We start from the raw sequence: 20326 nt of genomic DNA, 5'->3' as shown, positions 1-20326 counted from the left end.
CCGCTGGGCAAAACGAGACGCGAACGCGAAAAGACGCGCCAAATATGCACTAATCCGTCTTGGGGCTAGCTCGCGTTCCACGTGTAGCTCTTGTCGGATAATCAGATTCTCCGTCTTCTTGGGGCAACCCTCCGAAAGCGCGGGAAAGTCCGTCCGGCACAAGTCACCTGACAGGCCACTTTGCCTCGGTTGGCCGGACTTGCTGGGCGGCCGACGGGTGTGGAGGGAGTCCGGGGACTCTGCGACCATCCCACCCTCATACTACTCTCTCCTTCTGTGCTTCCTACAATCACATTTGCGCCCTGATCATGGCGCCCAAGAAGCCTTCCACGACGGCAGAAGTCGCTCTCGTCCCTCTCAAGAACTGCCTCGTCAATCTACCACCGTCACTAGTCGCCTTGCTAGTCAATGCCAATACGGTTAGTTACCGAGCTCGGTCAGTCGTGTGATATACCTCAGACTAATGTACCCATCACACAGGCCGCGCAGAATGTCATCATTGAACTGCAGTACAAATCCCCCACCAGCAAGATCAATGGTGCGCCGCCACAGCGGTCTTGCTACTTGGGCTGGACGGGCATGCCGAGCAAGCGGAAGCTTGCGCCGGTCGTTGGTCGGGAAGGCATGAGTGGTGGCTTCTCCAGAGAGCAGGAGATATCTACTGTGGAGTTAGATACCACGTTCGGACGACTTCTTGGTCTGACCGAAGGGCAAAAGGTGTGACATTCTTCCCCGCGGCATACGCCGTGTTTCACGTGGGGTAATATGCTAACTCCTTACAGGTCGGGCTACTCGTACACCTTGATCCACCTGTCGCGCATACAATCAACATCGAGCCATTGACACCAGAAGACTGGGAGAGTATGTTCAGGACTTTACAATCCATATTGGGCACTTGACTGACTCATTTTCCCCTAGTCATCGAGCTTCATGCCACATTCTTGGAACTTAACCTCCTATCTCAGATCCGCGCGCTGCCCAATCCCTCCTACAATGCAGCGCAATCAGAGCATATGCACCCGCTCGCATTGCACCTTTCACCCACCTCGACCGCTAACATTGTTGTCACTTCCCTTACACCAGCCCCGGACGCCACATCTCCATTTGCGAAAATAGCACCGGATGCTGAAGTGATAGTTGCTCCCAAAGTTCGATCAAAACCCGGAAAATCGCCCCGAGGAGATAGCCGCAGCAATGCTGGTAGCAGCAGAAAGAGCACCGGTGGCCGCAGTTCCGGTAGCACGGCTCGCCCCAAGAGCAGCCGGTCTGACTCCAGAGGTGCCTTGTATTTGCGAGGCGTAGAACGCCTAGCAGCCGATCAATACTTTGACGCAGAAATGGAAGAGGATGAAAATGAAGGGTTCCGGGTCTGGGTTGACCCCGAATTGCTGGCATCCAATGAACTACGGGGCACAAGCTGGGCGTGCGTTTCCATCGTCCAGCCGGCCGGTCTCAAGCCTCCTGTGGATCCTCAGCAGCAACTTGCTCAACAAGAACAACAAAAGTCAAATGAAGGGGGCTCTCCCACAACCAAGCTAGTAGCCAAGCTGCTGCCATGGGAGGAGGCACCCGACAACAAGCACGTGGCGATTTCCACTTTGCTTTCCACGTCGCTTGGTGCTGAGAACATGGTGGGTGGGATCGTTCGTGTCGAGGCCGCTCCTCCCCAACTTCATAGGTCGGCAGTCAAGACCCTCAAGCTGTACCCGTTTATGACCGATGGATCCAAGAAGAAGGATGGACTGAAATTTGGCGCGGATACGGCAGCTTCTCGGGATGCCCTAGCCGAGCGTCTCAAGGTCATCTATGGCAGTACTGGTTCCGACGTTGGGCTGTTTTCTGGTCCTTTGACTGATGGAATGGTCCTTCCCAAGGTTGAAAACCACCCTTCGGTCTCGTCATTTGACGGTGCTATTCTCCGCTTTGATCCTCCCTTGAAGGGTGGTCCCGAAGAGACCAAACCGATGTTTGGGTGGCTTCTAGGTTCCGAAGCTAAGCTGAACCTTGAAGTGCAAGCAGAGATACCCAAGCCATCGGATGCGGGCTCATCTGCATTGCCTTCCGAGGACTCGATTCCCGATACCGTCCCCCAACTGGTGGGTATTGACTCGATCATCTCCCAGTCGCTCACAAACCTGACAAAGTCTTCGTCTATTCTGTTGACCGGAGGACTTGGAGCAGGAAAGACTGCTTTGACTCACCTATTAGCTCATCGATTGCGCAAGGATCATCTCTTCAATGTGAAGTACTTTTCTTGCCGCAAACTCGTCACGGACGAGACACGAATCTCCAATATTAAAGAGGTCCTGAACCGCCTCTTCATGTCCGCCTCCTGGTGTGCTCGTCTCGGTGGTCAAGCCATTGTTATCCTTGACGACCTTGACAAGCTCTGTCCTGTGGAGACCGAGATGCAGGTTGGAAATGATAACGGCCGCAGCCGTCAGAACAGTGAGGTTATTTGCTCCATGGTTCGGGAATACTGCTCCATGAACTCTTCCGTCGTCTTGCTAGCCACGGCCCAGGCCAAGGAGTCCTTGAACAACGTCATCATTGGCGGCCACGTGGTCCGCGAGATCATCAATATGCGAGCTCCAGACAAGGAGGGACGCCGGAAGGTTCTGGAGAAGTTGACTAGCCAAGACAAGCCCACTGAACATCTCAATGGCCACATCCGATCAACGAGCTCTTCCACTCAAAACACTCAAGACTCGTGGTTGGATCCATCAAATCCTGGAAGTCGGCCTAGCTCCTCCGGTGGCGATGGATTCGTTCTCAGCAGAGACATTGATTTCCTCGAGCTTGCTGGTAAAACTGATGGATATGCGCCCGGTGATCTGGTGTTGTTGGTTGCTCGTGCACGCAATGAAGCACTGATTCGCTCCGTTTCCGACTTAGCCTCTGAGTCGAAGATGATCACTCTTGGGACTGAAGATTTTGACAGCGCGCTCAAGGGTTTCACACCAGCCTCTCTGCGTAACGTTACCTTGACCTCCTCCACGACTACGTTCTCCGCGATTGGCGGTCTGTTTGAGACTCGCAAGATGCTGTTGGAGACCTTGCAGTACCCAACCAAGTATGCACCGATCTTCGCACAGTGCCCATTGCGACTGCGCTCTGGCCTGCTCTTATACGGCTATCCTGGTTGCGGTAAGACGCTTCTCGCGAGTGCCGTCGCCGGCGAGTGCGGTTTGAACTTCATCAGTGTGAAGGGTCCTGAGATTCTGAACAAGTATATTGGTGCCAGTGAAAAGAGCGTTCGTGACCTTTTCGAGCGCGCTCAAGCCGCCCGCCCGTGTATTCTGTTCTTCGACGAGTTTGACAGTATTGCGCCGAAGCGTGGTCATGACTCTACGGGTGTCACTGATCGTGTTGTCAATCAGCTTCTGACACAAATGGACGGTGCTGAGGGCCTATCCGGTGTTTATGTACTGGCAGCCACGTCACGACCTGATTTGATTGACCCAGCGCTCTTGCGTCCAGGTCGTCTGGACAAGTCCTTGCTTTGTGATATGCCCGCACTTGCTGACCGTCTCGACATAATTCGAGCTGTGAGTGAGAAGCTCAAGATGAATGATGAGGTTCGTTCTCGTTTGGATGAAGTCGCTGCTCGGACCGAGGGTCTCTCCGGCGCTGATCTCCAGGCTGTTGTGTATAACGCCCACCTGGAAGCCGTGCACGACGCCCTCGGCGACAGTTCCAGTGCCGAGAAGGCTGGTGCAAAGTCCGGCACTGCGAAGAGCTCATCGGTCAGCACCTCGACCAGGTCCTTCATCCAATTTCTCTACTCGTCGTCTGAAGAGGCTTCTGGAGCAGTCTCTCTGCCCCCTCCGGCTGTCGTAGCTGCCAAGCTAGATGCCATTAAGAACGCCCGCCGCCGCCAGCGCCAGCTTGAGAATGGCTCGGCCGCTGCCGGTTCTACCCCTGCTGCTGCACCGGTGGCGAACGGCACTAATGCTGATTCTGACGCTGATGGGCTGCGGGACGATATCATCGTCCGGTGGGAACACATCGAGCGTTCCCTGACTTCCACCCGTGCCTCTCTCAGCCCGGCCGAGCGTAGACGCTTCCAGGGTATCTACCGGGAGTTCGTCACCGGCCGCAATGGAGAGATGCCTAACGGCGAGGCGGCTAATGAGATTGGTGGCCGATCAAGCCTGATGTGATTGGTCCAGCGGAGAGGATTTGGTCCGCTTTCATTGTACATTGTATATATACACCTTTTGCATTTGGTTGTCTACATTTTGCTGTACTTAACGATGCTCAATGCATGGTCATACCCGCAACCTATACCTTTAGACTTGCCCATGACTTCACCGTAAGTTGAAACTGTTATATGACCTTCTCTCCTGGGTGCTTGAGACATGGTAACAAGTAATTGCGCCTAAGCTGCTCCTTGCCTTTAGCTAGTCACGTGAACTGAGACAAGCATATCTGTTCGTCAAGAGAGGTTATGATTGGATTCAAACTCAAAATTGTAACCCTTCTCACCGGTGGCCTAGTGGTTCGTAAGTTCCGCGAAGCTGCTCTGGTAGCCGTTCGAAAGGATAGTGGCCGGCTGTCTGGTTAGTGTGCCGTGAAGCTTCTGTGGAGCTCGGCCGGGTAGAGGGTGGGTTCTGGGTTGGGCAGGTGGGAAGACAGATTGATTCTGCGGTTATCTTTTTGGGATTTTTTTCTCTTAACTTATATTTTTTTATATCTTTTGATAAGCTTAATCAGGGCTATACGTAAATGTTATTTTTAAAGCTTTTCAAAGAAGTAGGTTGTAGTATAACTGTGTTATTGTTTAGTGTTGTGTCCGGATGAAGCCCTTCGAAATGCCGTTGGGGAAACAAAAAGTACAGACCGAGCACGTTGGGATGTTCGTATAGGGAACCGGAGATCAAGGGCTCAACTTATAGATATAGAAGAGGTTTCTTTTCTCGAGATTACTTTCCTTGGATTTTGTTTGCTAGGGGCAGTTGGACATAGCCATAGTTACTATATTAGGAAGGTCCTCACTCGACTCTCCTAGGGGTGACTCTGGTTTCATGCACGCCTGTTAGACGTAGAGCATAATTCTTCCGGATGGAATGATGGAGGAAGGTGAAGAAACTGGATGATTCAAGGGTGGCTAGGATGCTCTTGCTCACATTTTTAGCCTGACCTCCTATAACGCACTATAAAATCCATCTAACATCAGTACAACACTTTATAAGTAGAATGGATAAAGGGTAGGTACTAATAATACACATCCTACTGGTTTCTACTAGGCACAACAGTATTACGATACCGAAAATTTGATTTGCCTGCAGGCCTTATGGAATCCTCCTTTCCTTAGTCCCACGCAAAATAGCCGTTATGGATCAGTCGCTCAGTACCTCCTTTTACTAGTAACGAGACTGGGGGTGATTCAGGATCGGGGTACCACCGCTTCACCATATAGTCAAATACGCATTCTTCACAGTGGCATCTTTCCCAGCCTGACCTTGCGCCGCATTTGCAGTCTCTGCAGTGGATGTAGGGATAGAAATCCCTGTTGAATGACACCTGTTATTATGCAAATCGTTAGAAACAGCAGATGTAGAAAGCAAATATCAAGAGCGATGAGGGACATGATGTTTCAGCTGCATCTGGCCGTAAACTTCCTTCGGGCACTCATCGGGGATGAAAATTAGGCACATATGGGAGTGCCCACGCCGCTGCCAGAGTGGGGGGCTATTCGCCTTGGTTAGGGGCCACCGCATGTCAGCGTTGAAGACGTCCATGGCCTCGGTATTGTCGGTCTTAAGACGCAGGTCGCCAGCGAGCTTGGACATCTTGTGTAGGCGTTTTGCAATGTGCGAATGAATTAATGGAGAGACTTGCGTGGGTGGAACGAGTTCTGTGCTCAGGGTTATTTCATTGAGTGTCATTGGTGCTTTGGTATGATGGTCTTACTTTGAGACACATATGTCATATGCTTGGATGAATGTATGATGGTGTTGGAGGAGAGGAAGAAGGCCAATTTGAGAGAGATTAAAGTAGCTTAAATATTTAGAAGGTGTTTTCAAGGCAACAGGCAACGTAGCTACCAAGGCTTCGATAGGTTATCATGGAAGTCAACAGGATAGAATATGGCTCGTTGCGTATCGAGGACCTTTCATCCCAAGTGCAAACTAGCATATTCCAGTGCCATCACCGTTGACTTCTCTAATTTTCAGGTATCAGTCGAAACTGCGTGGTAAATGAGGAGCAAACATCCCGATTCTAGAGCCACCAAGTTGTCACCAGAACTTATAGGCAACGACTCGCCGCCTCAAAGTATCATCACCAGAAAAGAAAAAACATAGTATCATTCACTATTCTTGATCCAGTGCTACCTGAACCAATCTCTCCAACTTTTTCCACTCCGCACTAACAACAGCCTTAGACGTACTAGGATCCATCCCATTCGCTTTAAATTCATTATGAACTTGGGCAAAATTAGCTCCCACAAGTCTCTTAAAACTAGGAACCGTACAACTCTCCCCCTGGCGACTAGCAAGGTCAGCAAGAATATACCACAGAACGTAGTGGAAATTCAGTTCTGATTGCTGTATCAACGAAGCTTCCTTGGAATTACTCTCAAATCCCTCCTGCGAGAGATAGATAGCCAGTTTAGCTAGGACCCAAGCGTGGAGTTGCCGGATCGGATGGGCGGGACTGAAAAGGACGGGGTCGATGCGGAGATATCGGATTGCGGTGTGGAGGAAAGCTTTGCTGAAATTGTTGATGGAGAGGAGGGAGAGAATGAGTTGGTCTCGTAGGGCTGGGTAGGGTTGGCGAGTTAAGGGCCAATTGGATGTTTGTTTGAGGATCTGCATGGCGGATTCCATTTTTTTGATTTCTTCCTCGGGGTTTAGGTCGGATTTTGTTACTTCTTGTAGGAGTTCTAGGGCTTGTTTTTCTGCAGTTTCGAGGGTGGATGGGTCCTTGGGGGTTGTGGTGAATTTGTCTTCGGGGGTGTCGGTGCCTTTGGTACATTTTGTGCACTTGCAGTCGAAGAAGAATCGTTCGGACAGTTCCTTGCGGCGGACTTCGTTCGGGGTTGTGGTGTCGATGTAGGAGATGAAGATTTGCTCATCCTTTTTGATGGGTCGAATGGCCTTGACGAAAAGCTCTTCTCCGTCGAACCCAACTGTGGCGTTGTAGTCACAGCTGTGGTTGATCAGAGCGGCATAAGGATGCAAGTAGAGTCCGATGCGGTCATACATGGCCGTAGTAAGATTGAACGAGTTAATATCCAACTAAATGAGCATGTTAGTTTCGAATATTAAGTGTAAAACCCCTGGAAGCATCCAACGGGACACATACTCTCGCCGCATAGGCCATGATGGCTTCCTGGGTCATATTCGTTTCCGAGTAACTTTTGACAGCCTTGGACGTGAGATTGAGCCGGTCCAGATGAGCTTGGCTCTCCTGAATATCTTGAATATGCGTCTCAAGATTGGTAAAGACTCCAAGCTCCTGGGTAGTATATTTCCCCTTCCAGGTGCGGAGAACCATCCGTAGGAGAGCCCGTGCATTATTGGGCAACACCTGGGGCTTGAGCTTCTGGAAGACAGAGCATTCCAAAGAATGAGCAAATTTCCAATCTTTAGCTTGACAAGTCTGTTTAGAAGTCAGTAAAAAAAGATTCACATTTTCGCGAAGAGGACGTGCGCCAAACACCAAGGACAACAAAACAGCAAAGGATAGATTAGACTGGCATCCCAATCAACCAATCCAACAATAGAAAACCCGACCTCCAAAGACAACTAGAACTAAAACTCACCCGATCACAATACTTGACAATTCGACATCCAGTACAAGCCTTCAACTCAGTCCCAGTCTCCATCTGCCTCTTCCCAAAGCAAGCGGAGCATGTATCATCCAGGCGCGGCTTGTCAAGAACCGCCACAAACGGCACTTTCGCATGCACAACATCCTCTCCAACCTTGATGTCGGTGGTGGCGAAGAGGCCATTGCCCATGCCATTTGGGGCAGGACCAGGGACGGTCTTGGTCGTCACCGAGGGTAGGTGACTTTGGGAGGACATTTTGTGGTGTTTTTGTTGAATAAATGATTCCGTTTTGATGCGAGAGATGGACTTGATTGATGGGCTTAGTCATCGGGATTTGGTGGGGCTTGCAGTCCATTCTAATTTATAACGCGCCTAACGAGTCTTGTGCACAAGATATGAACGAAAAGAGACAAGAAGCTGGTTGGAATAAGGCGAATTGTAAGATCCGGATGTTTACGAAGAATACCCAGTTGTGGATACAAGTACCATTGTAGAGCAGAGATATAAAGAAGGAACAATATTTCTTTTGTCGCTGAAACACAGATAACCAAAATCGAAATCGACTACTATCAAAAGAACCCAAGACAGATAAATAGTAAACAAAGACAAACAGACCCAATCCTTGTCAGGCAGATACATTTATGACCATCACCATCACAACAGAGCAACTGAAGAAGACTCTGTGTTCCCACCTTGTTCCGCCGTAAGGGAAAGCCAGACAGAGAGTTAAAAAAAAGAGTAAAAAAAACAGCTGGAACCCGGATAGGTAGAAAAAAACTTCAAGAAATGCACGCCATCTATCAACAAGATGCCTTACCCACTACGCCGTCCAGAGAAAGGGCGGGTCAATCCTCGGTAGAGGAGTGGAAGAGAGCCCGGTGAGATTTTATAGCCGGCGAGGCAGGCCCGTCGATGGGTGCGCGACGGGTTAGAAGGGGCTTTTCGGCTTTTTGTGCAAGGGGTGTTAATTTATTCATTTACAGCGCCTCCTTGCCACCAACGAAGTCGGACCAGGTGCGAACCTCGGAGGGGATACCCTCGGCGCGGGGGAGCTTCTCGTGCATGCACTGAGCGAAGAGAGTAGCAGTCTGTGGGAGATTTGAGTTAGCATATTTGAGTCAATAGAAGGGCAATAAAAGAAGTAAAACATACCTTGGGCTCCATGAACAGAGGAACGCTGAAGTCGACAGCGTTGCGGCGCATGACGTAGTCCTCATCCAGCTGGGTCTTACCACGGGTCTTGGCCAGGTTGAAGACACCACGGATGTCGTACTTCTGGAAAACCTCACGGAGAGCACGCTTGTTCTTCTTGGGGAACTCAATGACGGTGACGGAGACGTTGTCCTTGCAGGTAGACTCAAGGTGAGCCTTGACCTCAGGGTTGGCTGCGTAGAACTTGTAGCCGAGAGGGTTCAGGTAGTTGACGATGGTGGACAGGTAAGGCTGGGTGACATCACCACCGAGGAGGATACCCTCACCAGACTCGGGCACACGGAAGTTCATGGTGGACTGGAGGGAGGTCCAGTAGGCCTCGACCAGGTCCTTACCGAAGCAGGCAATCTCACCGGTACTGGCCATCTCGACGCCCAGGAAGGGGTCGGCACCAGCCAGACGGGTCCAGGAGAACTGGGGAACCTTGGTGGCGAGGTAGTCACGCTTCACCTTCATCAGGTCAACGGGCTCGGGGACATCACGGCCGACGAGCGCCTTGGTGGCGACGTCGATGAAGTTGGTACCCAGGACCTTGCTGACGAAGGGGAAGGAACGAGAAGCACGCAGGTTGCACTCGATGACCTTGAGCTGAGGCTCAGCACCCTCCTGATCGGCCTTGATGATCTGCATGTTGAAGGGACCGGTGATGTTCCAGGCCTTGGCAACCTTCTCGGCAATGTCCTTGACGCGGTTCATGATGGACTCGTCCAGGTTGGCCGGGGGAGAACCAGGGTAGCATCACCAGAGTGGACACCAGCAGGCTCAACGTGCTCACTGACAGCGTGGACCAGGAGCTTACCGTTGGAAGCGACAGCGTCAACGTCAATCTCCTCAGCACCCTCGATGAACTTGGTGATAACGACGGGGTGGTCAGGGGAAACGGCGCTGGCGTTGAGGAGCTTCTCCTTGAGCTCGTCAACACTGTAGATGACGTTCATGGCGGCACCGGACAGGACGTAAGAGGGGCGGACCAGGACGGGGTAGCCAACGGACTCGGCGAACTTCTCAGCATCGGCAACGGAGGTGAGCTCCTTCCAAGCAGGCTGGTCAACACCAATGCTGTCCAGGATCTGAGAGAACTTGTGACGGTCCTCTGCCTTGTCAATGTCCTGGGGGTCGGTACCCAGAATCTTGGCACCACCGGTCTCCTGGAGACGCAGAGCAATGTTCTGGGGCAGCTGGCCACCGACAGAGACAACAACACCGCTAGCGCTCTCGAGCTCGTAGATATCCATGACACGCTCGTAGCTCAGCTCCTCGAAGTAGAGCTTGTCAGCGGTATCGAAGTCAGTGGAGTAAGTCTCCGGGTTGTAGTTGATCATGACAGTCTTCTTGCCCATCTTGCGCAGGGAGAGAGTAGCGTTGACGGCGCACCAATCGAACTCGACGGAGCTACCAATACGGTACACACCGCTACCAAGGATCAGAGTGCCGTGGTCATCGAAGGTGACATCGTGCGAGCTGGCGTTGTAGGTAGTGTACAGGTAGTTGGTGTCGGCAGGGAACTCGGCAGCCAGGGTATCGATCTTCTTGACCCAGGGGGTAATACCGAAGGACTTACGGCGGGCGCGAACGTCATCCTCGGAAGCACCAACAAGCAGAGAGATCTGCTTATCGGAGAAACCGAGCTTCTTGGCCTTCAGCATAGTCTCGGCAGTGATGCCGAACAGGCTGCCAATCTCCTTCAGCTCGTTGTTGCAGTCAACAATGTTCTGGATCTTGTACAGGAACCACTTATCGATCTTGCTCAGCTCGTGAACACGATCGACGGTGTAACCCTCGTGGAGCATAGCCTGACCAACAGCCAACCAACGGCGGTCAGTAGGGTTCGCCAGGACATCATCGAGGTCCTCGAAGTGGTCACCCTGCAGACCAAGGTACTTGGGGTCAACCTGGCGGATAGCCTTCTGGAGCGACTCCTCGAAGGTACGGCCAATAGCCATGACCTCACCGACCGACTTCATGGCACTGCCGATGTCGCGGTTCACGTGCTGGAACTTGCTCAGATCCCAACGGGGGATCTTGGTGACAATGTAGTCCAGAGAGGGCTCGAAGTTGGCAGTGGTGGTCTTGGTAACGGCGTTGGGGAGCTCGGGCAGAGTGTGTCCGAGACCAATCTTAGCAGCGGTATAGGCAAGAGGGTAGCCGGTAGCCTTGGAAGCCAGAGCAGACGAACGCGAGAGACGAGCGTTCACCTCAATGACACGGTAGTCAAGGCCATCAGGCTGGAGAGAGTACTGAACATTACACTCGCCAACGACACCCAAGTGACGGACGATCTTAATGGCAGCGGTACGGAGCATGTGGTACTCCTCGTCAGACAGAGTCTGGGAGGGAGCGACAACGATACTGTCACCAGTGTGGATACCCAGAGGGTCGAAGTTCTCCATGTTGCAAACAGTGATACAGTTGTTGTCAGCATCACGAACAACCTCGTACTCGACCTCCTTCCAGCCCTTGAGGGACTTCTCAACGAGAATCTGGGGAGCAAGAGAGAGAGAGCGCGAAGACAGATCACGGAGCTCATCGGGGTTGGCAGCGAAGCCGGAACCGAGACCACCAAGGGCATAGGCGGAGCGGACAATGATGGGGTAACCGACCTCCTCGGCGGCCTTCAGAGCATCGTCGACAGTACCGACGGCAATGGACTCGGCAATGGGAATGTTGATCTCGTTGAGGGCCTGGGAGAACAGGTCACGGTCCTCACTGGTCTCCAGAGTCTTGATGCTGGTTCCCAGAACCTTAACACCGTAGCGCTCGAAGATACCCATGCGGTTCATCTGCACACCCAGGTTGAGAGCGGTCTGACCACCGAAGGTCAGGAAGATGCCGTCGGGGCGCTCACGCTCAATAACGTGGGTGACATATTCGGGGGTGACGGGGAGATAGTAGACCTCGTCGGCCAGCTTGTGGTCGGTCTGGATGGTCGCGATGTTAGGGTTGATAAGGACGGACTGAACGCCAGCCTCCTTCAGAGCCTTCAGGGCCTGGGAGCCTGTATGTCAAAAGAGCCAATTGTCAGTTGATCTGAATTTTCCCATCGAGAAACTATGTGGGTAGGTAGGGTGTAGCTTTGCATTTCCCGCGGAAGAGCTCTACTGAAGCGTTCGAGTCATCATCCAGGGGGGGGGGGGGTACGAGGAAGTTCAGTCCGCGAGCTCAATAGCAGCAATTCCAGAAATCTCTATTCTCTCAACATGTTCCAAACGTACCGGAATAATCAAACTCTCCAGCCTGTCCAATGCTCAGACCACCGGAACCAATGACCAGGACCTTCTTAACATCCACCAGGTTGCGGCCAGGCTTCACAACGCCGCTAGCGAGGTACGACTCGGACGAAGGAGCACTCTGAGCAGCAGCCAAACGGTTGATGGTGCTGGAGAAGGCGCGCAGCTGCTGCGAGCGACCAGCGGAGGGAAGCTTCTGCAGGCGCAGGGCCGCGGCCGATGAGCGAATGGAGGCATTGGAGGTGAAGGAGCGGAGAGAAAGAGCAGGACGAGCCTCAGCGAGACATCGCTGGCGCAGCAGCGTCGCCGCCTGCCCACAACGCGCAGCAAGAACCATAGCGCCGCTCAAGCGAATCTGGGATAGGTTCAATTGCTGGGGAAGTCGTTTGTGTAGAAGGTTGAGTTAGTAGTGCCCCGACTTGTCGGAGGTCTTTTTTTCCCCCACCGAGTCGCTAATTGGCTGTTCCCCTTCACCGTCAACCGGTTCCACTTTTTTTGAAGAACCAGCCAAAAAGAAGATGAGGTGGGATGTAGCACACGAGCAAGTAAGGAAGCAATTGAGGCTGAAGAAGAAGAGAATTGGAGAATAGAAGAAAATAGTATGATTGGCAAGAATTGAATTCAATTTGTGACTCGAATTGTTCTATTTTTTGGTGCTCGATCGTTGAGGATGAGTCACTCCTAACTGGCCCGTGGACTATCGAAATCCCAAAAGGGCCCCAAAAAAGGAACCAGTGGATAAACTGGGGCATACCAGTGCCGTTGGCTGTACGGAGTATACATAGTTCAACTTGCAGGATACGGCTGCTAGCAATGGGGGTATATATAGTCTGTAGTTATGGTATACAGACTCAATTGATCTCGAATCTTGTTAATTGTATACAAATATGTTCAATTGCTATTCAACGAATCCTCCAGATCCCCCCAGCCTTTTGAATAATATGCAAGGTTTTGCCCAGTGGACACTAAAAGTGCGCCCTGATGCCGATGCCGGACGGTCGCACTGGAGACGCCCTCGTTATCGTCGGCTTATCCACTGGGGATCGACGCTCGCTTGCACTGGCCACATTTTCCCTTACGAGAAAATTATTGAATCTTTTTAGTGTTCCATCTCTTGAACAGATAAATTACGATGGTCGGTGTCAATGATAATGTTAGCGTGGTACTTCCACCCCTACTTCATGACTAATATTCTGCCACCCTTTTATTACGACTTCACGTAATTAAACCACTATAATACAATATATTACCGCCTAGTAAGGTGTATGACCCCCCTGCGCGTCGATAACAGCCTGGCAGCGCTTCTGCATCAGATCAATCTGCTGGTCTAAAAAGCTTGTAGGAATCGCATCCCAAGCAGCTCGCACAGCCTCGCGTAGCTGATCATAAGATAGCTTACGATCATAGTCTTTCAAATATCGATCACCGATCCAATCTTTTATCCAATCCCAAACCTTCTCAATTGGATTAAGATCTGGCGAATACGGTGGCCAGTCGATAGGGTATATCCCACGATCGTGAAGCTCCTCAATAGTTAAGAGATTTCGATGAGATGGTGCGCCGTCTTGCATTACAATTAGATGTTGATCTAAATGATTGCGAGCCAGCGAAACCATACCGTCGATAAGAGGCACAATTCGCTCTGTATATCGAGCAGCAGTAATAGTGCCCCATTCCTTCTCCCAAAATAGACAAGGGCCTTTCTTATTATTATAGAATGAGCCCCAAAACATCCAGCCAGGTGCACGAGAAATTCGCTCTCGTATACAAGTATCATCAAATTCCTCACCAGCCCGACGCGTAACATAGATCCGTCGATGATAGACCGATGTAACCCAGGTCTCATCAGTCCATAATATCTTTTCCCACTGCTCACGCGTCTAATTAACGTGCTCTAGCGCCCAGATTAGACGCAGTGCTCGTGTACGGTCGGACAAAGGAGGCTTTCGAAGGGCCTTACATCGATGATATCCACGTCTAGCTAAGGCCCTTCGTAAGGTGACAGAACTAATAGGGAGTTGTAGTTCTTCTATAACCCTAGAGTACGGCATCCGTCGTGTCTCTTTCGAAGATGAGATAAACTCGATTATCTCATCAAGCTGTTCTTCTGATAGCTTTCGACCTCGGCCAGGGGCCTTACGTGGTGTAGGCCTCTCATCAGTGCAAGCCTTTTGGACCTGACGCTGGGTAATGCCCAGTTTTGATGCAATTTGGCTATAGGTAAGCCCCTGAGCGCGCAGTGTACGCGCTGCGATGCGCTGATCACGACTAGCTTTATGGCTAGGGGTATGAGGGGCCTGGGGGGCCTGGGGGGTATGATCGGATCTTTCGTGATTAGTCTCCATGGTAGGTAGGTAGGTAGGAAGGTAGGTGGCTAGGTGGCTAGGTGGAAGGGTTTGAAACATATGGTATTGCCCTAATCCCTATTCGGAAGGCGGTTGGAGAGGGTATTAGTCATGAAGAAGGGGTGAAAGTACCACGCTAACATTATCATTGACACCGACCATCGTATATGGTTGTTGACACCCTCGATCGCCCACTACCGGCCCGGCCCCGCTACCAATGCTGTGCACTGGCTGCCGTGATCTCTTGGTGCCCTACGTCATTGGCGTTTTTTTTTTTTTTTTTTTTCTCTGACGATAACCAAGACTCGGACTAGACCCTGGTGAGATAGGGACCACTTTTCAGTCTTTGCTGGGCCAGGGGCTTTGGGTGCAAGTGATCTAGCTTGAGGCACTTCCAAGCTGTCAGTACAGAATGAATGAACCTAGAGACTGGTTGCCTGTAGATAGATATCTTGTCCTATCTGGGGCATGTAAAGTACGCGACCCACCGCAATATATATTCGGTGGCCCCAGGAACATAATTTTAGATCGGATATTTTATGGAAGTAATTCTCACTAGACATTGCGGTCATTGATGTCACATTGGATTAGTTCAATTCTGCTGTTTCAAGTCCTGTATCCTGTCATGGAAAACGTTATACAAAGCCGGCGGTAACATCCACAGCCCAACCTCTTTCACGCTCACTCAACTCCAACACGCCCATTCAAGCCAGACCAAGGACCCTTCGGCCGTTTCTCCAATCGAGACCCGCCCGACAAGCCCATCCCAGCCTTACGCGTTGACCGAGCCTCAGAGGCCCAGATATCAGACACATCTGGATCCCCCTCAGCACCACCCAGATCCTGATTGAGAGTTCCATAAACATCATCCAGCAACTTCCGCGCATCCTGCGCAACCTCCATCCCCAGCATGACCTTTTGCTGTACATAGTCTCGCTCATTGGCTGCCGCGGCGTCAGAGGCAAACGCCCATGCTTCGGCCAGATCGACTACTTTGTCGGGCTGGTCGGTGGACTGGGGGGAATGGCGGGGGTTGAGGGCTGCAACGGCGTGCTTGAAGCGTGGTTGTCGGGCGAGGATGGGGTATTCGGGGAGGAGGTGGCTTTCGTCAGATAGACGGTGGAGCGCGCGCAGAGTAGTGGATTTTTCTTTGGCGAGGAGTCCGGTGAGGTAGGATTTCTGGAGGGCGAGGGCCTTTTGGCTTTTAGACAGTGGTAGGAGGGTTTCGTTGGTGTAGGATAGAACGTCTAGTGGGTCTGGCGCTGGGATTTCTTCTGAGAAAAGCTCGGGTTTATAGGTTGGTCGAGTGGGAAGTTTCGAGGGTGCGGTCACGGCCACAGGCTGACAAGCACGAGAGGCCGCGTCGAGGAGATCTCGCCGCGCTTGGAGATATAGAGCATATTGCTCGCTGATTTGTACCTTCTGGTACTCTAGCAGTCGCTGAGCATCTTCGATTTCCTCGGGATCGAGGTCTTGGATGAGACTTTCATCCGGATCACCTTCAGTGACTAGTCGTTCCTCAACCCATTGTACTAGCTCATCGCGTGTCCGTTGCAATGCTCGTATTTTCAGAGGGACCTCGTCTGAAGACGCCTCATTCCTCGAGGCCTGCTGTACCTTGACTTTCTCGAATAAACGTCTCTCCTGGTCCAGTCGAGTTCGAGCACGCACAACCGCCCTTTCAAGTTTGTGTACCAGGTCCTCTAAATCCGCGCCGCCGCCATTGCGATTTGACATAGGTGCATTGACTCCCTCTGTTTGGTGCAGAACTTGCTGTTGTTGTTGTTGACTCGAACTTTCCCTGGTATCTATATCTCCCAATCTATCCGCTTCTTTCGCTTTCAACTCTTCTAGGTAGTGCTGAAACACCTGAAGCTTGGTATGCCGCCGCCGATCACGTAGGAGCTGAAGATATTCTTGCAGATCTCCGGGTTCCTGCGGATCGACCGTCTCGACAGGGCGGCTCTTAGGCGCCCGCTGACGTTTCTGACGTCGTAGGGCCACGATGTCCTCAGACACTGCGCGGTAGTCCTTCCGGGCGGCGACATTAGCCTGCAGTGCCTTCAAGTATTCCTTTCGGAGGCCCGGGAGATCGGCAGGGATGCGCTTGACATCGGTCGCGGTGGGTGCGCATAGGGCCAGGTGAGACTGGTTGTAACTCGAGGGGTCGGTTTCATCGGCGAACACGATAAAGGAGCGCAGGTACGACGTCAATGCCTGGCGGATGCGGAGAGCTTCCTGACGGGGCTTGACGTAAGGAGCGAGCTGTTTTGCGAAAGGCGGAATGTGGGTAGAGGGTTCGTTGGACTGGGCCATGGTGTATATTATTGGCGGGGATGGAGGAGGGAGAATTGGAATGAGGTCAGGGATTCAAGATGCTCCCCGTTGGCCCCGCGGACCGTCGAGAGAAGGGTGCTAGAGTGCTCCTGAAGTTCTTTTTGGTTTCCCCGCGAAGTTCAACGTTGATGTTTTGCTGTTTCGGGCGCGATTATGTAACCTGCCGATCAACGTCCCGCCGAGTGGAGCTTATTGTTTTGTTCTTGTTTTTGTTGTTTCTGGAGCTGTGAGGAGATGCCAGTTATTTCATGTTGATATCATTATTGACGCTGGTCTTGATAATCATCAGATAGATCATATACTAGTCTACCTGATAATATGTATGACTTACCACTATAACAAATACCCGAATCATTGGAACTATGTATTCTGGACCATCCATGGTATGTAACCATGTATTTAACTATCATGTTATGTCGAACTAGAGTAAGTACTGTAATAGCCAAGCCATTATGACTGCGAATACTATTGCACTCTTCAGAGGTCCGAGCACTAGCTACCTTCAAGTATGTACCTCTTTATTTGTCAGTTTTCTAAGCCAGCTACCCCCATACTCGTGTCTGTGTATGCATAGTAGTTAGTCTGTAAATACTCTGTACAGTAGATAAATTATCGTAACCTAGCTGAATACGCCTAACGGTGAAATGGCTGTAAGACGATCTGGTGATCATCCAGCTCCCAACACTACGGGAGAATGTCGAGACCTTAATGCCGCATACTACTTATGCATATGTACATCTTAAGGACACGCACGGTCCAATGATAATCGTCAATGAGAACAAACGCAGCACGGCAACAAAAACAACGGGACATAGTAACCACTGCCCGTTCATATTACTCTATCCGTCTGTCCGCTGCGCTCTGAGTGGTTGTGTACCGATAGTATCTTTGCCTATCAGAAGGGATCTACTGTGTCGCTCATCCTCCCCCCCCCCTCTCTCTTTGCTCTCCGGTCTTCTCCTTCCTTCCTCCTTCCCCTTTCCTCCGTATCGACCCTCCTGCGTCAGATGAGCTCACCTGCACCCCGAAATCCCCTCTTGGAATGTTTCATGGCATTCCGATCAAGGGGCAGTGTTTTGGTTCAGCCACACCTCATCGCTGCCCGACAACCAGGCAAAAAAAGCACTTAATAGCTCGGCCGCGGTCCTGAATTTTTTTGGGGTTCGCATGCCTTCTGCGGGTTCAGAGGAGCTCGTCTGTTGATATACCATTCTTCTTCTTCTTTCTTTTCAGCCTTGTTCCCCGACCTCATGGCTACTGAAAGCACCCATCGGCCTCGCGCCGCTACCACCAGTATACCTGTGATGGGCCCTCCTTCCTCTATTCCTCGACACTCCCAAGGCTCGGGTCAGGCTCATAGAAGTCCTGTCTTGTACCAGGGGAGTCCGCCTTTGGGGATGAATGACCATGATATCAACAGTACGGCGCAGGGTAAGCCATGTCCAGAGACTTGTGTTGTACATATCACGAAACTGACCCAAGTAGGACCGTTGCGTCATCCCAAGCCCATCACCCCGTCGGACTTACATTTGGTTCTAGAGAAGGAGCAGGAAGCAATGGTCAGTCCGAACCACATATGACCCTTTCATTGTTCAACCGACGATGCTTACGCTGGACTATTTCCAGGTGAATCGATTGACTCGGGAGCTCTCTCTCCTCCGCCAACAGACAGCCTCCGTGGCATCGACAGCCTCCTCCACATCGACCATGAACGATCCTATCGATGGGTTCCATACATCCCCGTCGTTGGGCAGCTCCACACACACCCACTCCTCCCGACGTCAGCGGTCATCCTCCAGCCTGAGCTCTCACACGGCGGCCCAAAGCTCGCAAGCTGCCAGCGTGACGGGCATTGCCCCCTCTCGCGAGACAAGCATACCTTCCCGGTCGAACGACACCTCTCACCCTCGCACAGTTCGAAGCCGAGAGCCGTCTCTCACATCACGCCGCCCGTCGATCGGGTCTATCCCCTCCCACCCGCAATATTCCCACGGCGACCAATTCACCCAATACGGAAGTCCATCCATCTATCCCCACCGCAACTCAGTCTCCCAGACCCACCTGGGATTGTCAAGCAATCCCCTCTCACGGTACGAAGAAGCTGTTTTGCACAAGTCGGAGTTGGAGCAGATCAAGCGGGAAAATGAGCAGCTGCGAAAGCGGGTTCGGGAGTTGGAAAATGTGTTGAAGAAGCAGAGGGATGGGGAGCCGATGACGCCGACGGAGACTCCGCCCCCCTTTGGGGATTCTTGAGGGATCTTCTAAAGTGCTTTTACTGCCGGGTGCAGTGCTATTTCTCTTTTGTTACTATGATTATCCCTACCGGGCTGGAAGAATTTGCAGGCAGTCATAAATCCACATTTGATTTGATTTGCCATCTTTGTTTGCTTTTTTGATCTAGCTGATCTCGAGTTGATCCACTCTAGATTGACTTTACACATGTGATAGGGGCAAATAGTTGAAAGCCTCAACATCATCAAGTATCTTTGAATTAGACTATGAGTACAAGGGTGTTCTCAAGGCATATGTTGAATGATAAGACGAAAAACGATGCCTGAACTAGCTAAAAAGACCATCTTCGAGACATGCAGAAAGACCTTTTCAAAGAGAGGAAGGAGAAGGAACCAGAACTCGGATAATTGTGGATTCGGATTGTTGACCTGTCATTGTATCTATTACTGGAACACGTGGGATCTATTCAATAATACTATGTTCTCAATGTTTCTTCTGGATTCATAATGGGATTCATAATGTCCTAATGACAGAGAGAGATATTGAAGATTGCCCGTCTCCGACCTAAGACTTTCCCCGATGTATCGACATCTGATGAGTTTTGTATGCGAACCGTGCACTATATCCACTGTTCTTCCAACCATTCGTTCCCCAATAGTTATCGTAGTGAACGCTAACGTCTTTCCAATTTTCAAAATCTTTCCCTCAATCTCCAGAATATCTCCCAATTGAGCCTTTGAGAGATACGATACTGACAAATCAGTACTGACACCTGTGACATCGAGACCTGTAGATGCGATTGTTATTCCTGCCGCCCAATCCACTACGCATGCAGACAGTGTTCCATGAACAGTATTTTTTGAGTTGACATAAAGCAACTGTACAGGTAGCGTGGCACGTACGACTCCGTGCCCAGCATAGTAAAAATGTCAATGCCATCAAGAAGCAAAGCATAAATAGGACTATTTTTTTCGTTGGCGGTCCCAAACGGCACAAAAATGAGAAATCGTGTTTTCCATATCTGGCAGAATGGTGTCGAACTTCGGTTGATGAGAAATGTGACAAGGAGGGAAATGAGATCACGGGCTTCTCAGAAAGCATATTAGTTGATAGTTAACAGCAACAGAGAGAGAATAAAAAGCTTACCTAGCGTCAAGTAGATTGATCATAGACAGTTTTTGGCATGCTCAGGA

General features: G+C 51.1%; 6 protein-coding genes across 6 annotated transcripts; 2 read left to right on the top strand and 4 right to left on the bottom strand.

The window, feature by feature from the left end:
* Positions 1-308: 308 nt before the first annotated feature.
* On the top strand, positions 309-4163 carry pex1 (AAA family ATPase peroxin 1; the record flags this gene model as incomplete). Its single annotated transcript, XM_057151645.1, has 4 exons — positions 309-419; positions 481-717; positions 783-861; positions 919-4163. 4 exons carry the CDS (start codon positions 309-311, stop codon positions 4161-4163), a joined length of 3672 nt encoding a protein of 1223 aa, XP_057009450.1.
* A 1410-nt stretch (positions 4164-5573) lies between these two features.
* On the bottom strand, positions 5574-5795 carry N7473_005704 (uncharacterized protein; the record flags this gene model as incomplete). The annotated part of the gene is made up of 1 exon (XM_057151644.1): positions 5574-5795. The coding sequence occupies one exon, from the start codon at positions 5793-5795 to the stop codon at positions 5574-5576; it is 222 nt and encodes a 73-aa protein (XP_057009449.1).
* Positions 5796-6317: 522 nt separating this feature from the next.
* N7473_005703 (S-adenosylmethionine-dependent methyltransferase) lies at positions 6318-8035 on the bottom strand (the record flags this gene model as incomplete). Its single annotated transcript, XM_057151643.1, has 3 exons — positions 6318-7244; positions 7312-7608; positions 7772-8035. The coding sequence occupies 3 exons, from the start codon at positions 8033-8035 to the stop codon at positions 6318-6320; spliced, it is 1488 nt and encodes a 495-aa protein (XP_057009448.1).
* Positions 8036-8757: 722 nt separating this feature from the next.
* Positions 8758-12556, bottom strand: N7473_005702 (carbamoyl-phosphate synthase (glutamine-hydrolyzing) CPA2; the record flags this gene model as incomplete). Its single annotated transcript, XM_057151642.1, has 4 exons — positions 8758-8868; positions 8933-9673; positions 9721-11987; positions 12205-12556. The coding sequence occupies 4 exons, from the start codon at positions 12554-12556 to the stop codon at positions 8758-8760; spliced, it is 3471 nt and encodes a 1156-aa protein (XP_057009447.1).
* A 2689-nt stretch (positions 12557-15245) lies between these two features.
* On the bottom strand, positions 15246-16880 carry N7473_005701 (uncharacterized protein; the record flags this gene model as incomplete). The annotated part of the gene is made up of 1 exon (XM_057151641.1): positions 15246-16880. One exon carries the CDS (start codon positions 16878-16880, stop codon positions 15246-15248), a length of 1635 nt encoding a protein of 544 aa, XP_057009446.1.
* A 997-nt stretch (positions 16881-17877) lies between these two features.
* Positions 17878-19260, top strand: N7473_005700 (uncharacterized protein). Its single transcript, XM_057151640.1, has 3 exons — positions 17878-18332; positions 18387-18460; positions 18528-19260. The coding sequence occupies exons 1-3, from the start codon at positions 18152-18154 to the stop codon at positions 19152-19154; spliced, it is 882 nt and encodes a 293-aa protein (XP_057009445.1). The 5' UTR covers positions 17878-18151; the 3' UTR covers positions 19155-19260.
* Positions 19261-20326: the final 1066 nt, after the last annotated feature.

Source organism: Penicillium subrubescens (assembly GCF_028828155.1).
Source record: "Penicillium subrubescens strain IBT 31985 chromosome Unknown utg000004l_segment0_segment0, whole genome shotgun sequence".
Lineage (NCBI taxonomy): Eukaryota > Fungi > Ascomycota > Eurotiomycetes > Eurotiales > Aspergillaceae > Penicillium > Penicillium subrubescens.
This window is presented reverse-complemented; position numbering and strand designations above follow the sequence as displayed.

Bases quoted from the DNA above. Each gene is read 5' to 3' on its own strand.
- N7473_005700 (XM_057151640.1), top strand. From the start codon at position 18,152: ATGGCTACTGAAAGCACCCATCGGCCTCGCGCCGCTACCACCAGTATA. The intron at 18,333-18,386 runs GTAAGCCATGTC...TGACCCAAGTAG, and splicing joins TATCAACAGTACGGCGCAGG to GACCGTTGCGTCATCCCAAG. The intron at 18,461-18,527 runs GTCAGTCCGAAC...GACTATTTCCAG, and splicing joins AGAAGGAGCAGGAAGCAATG to GTGAATCGATTGACTCGGGA.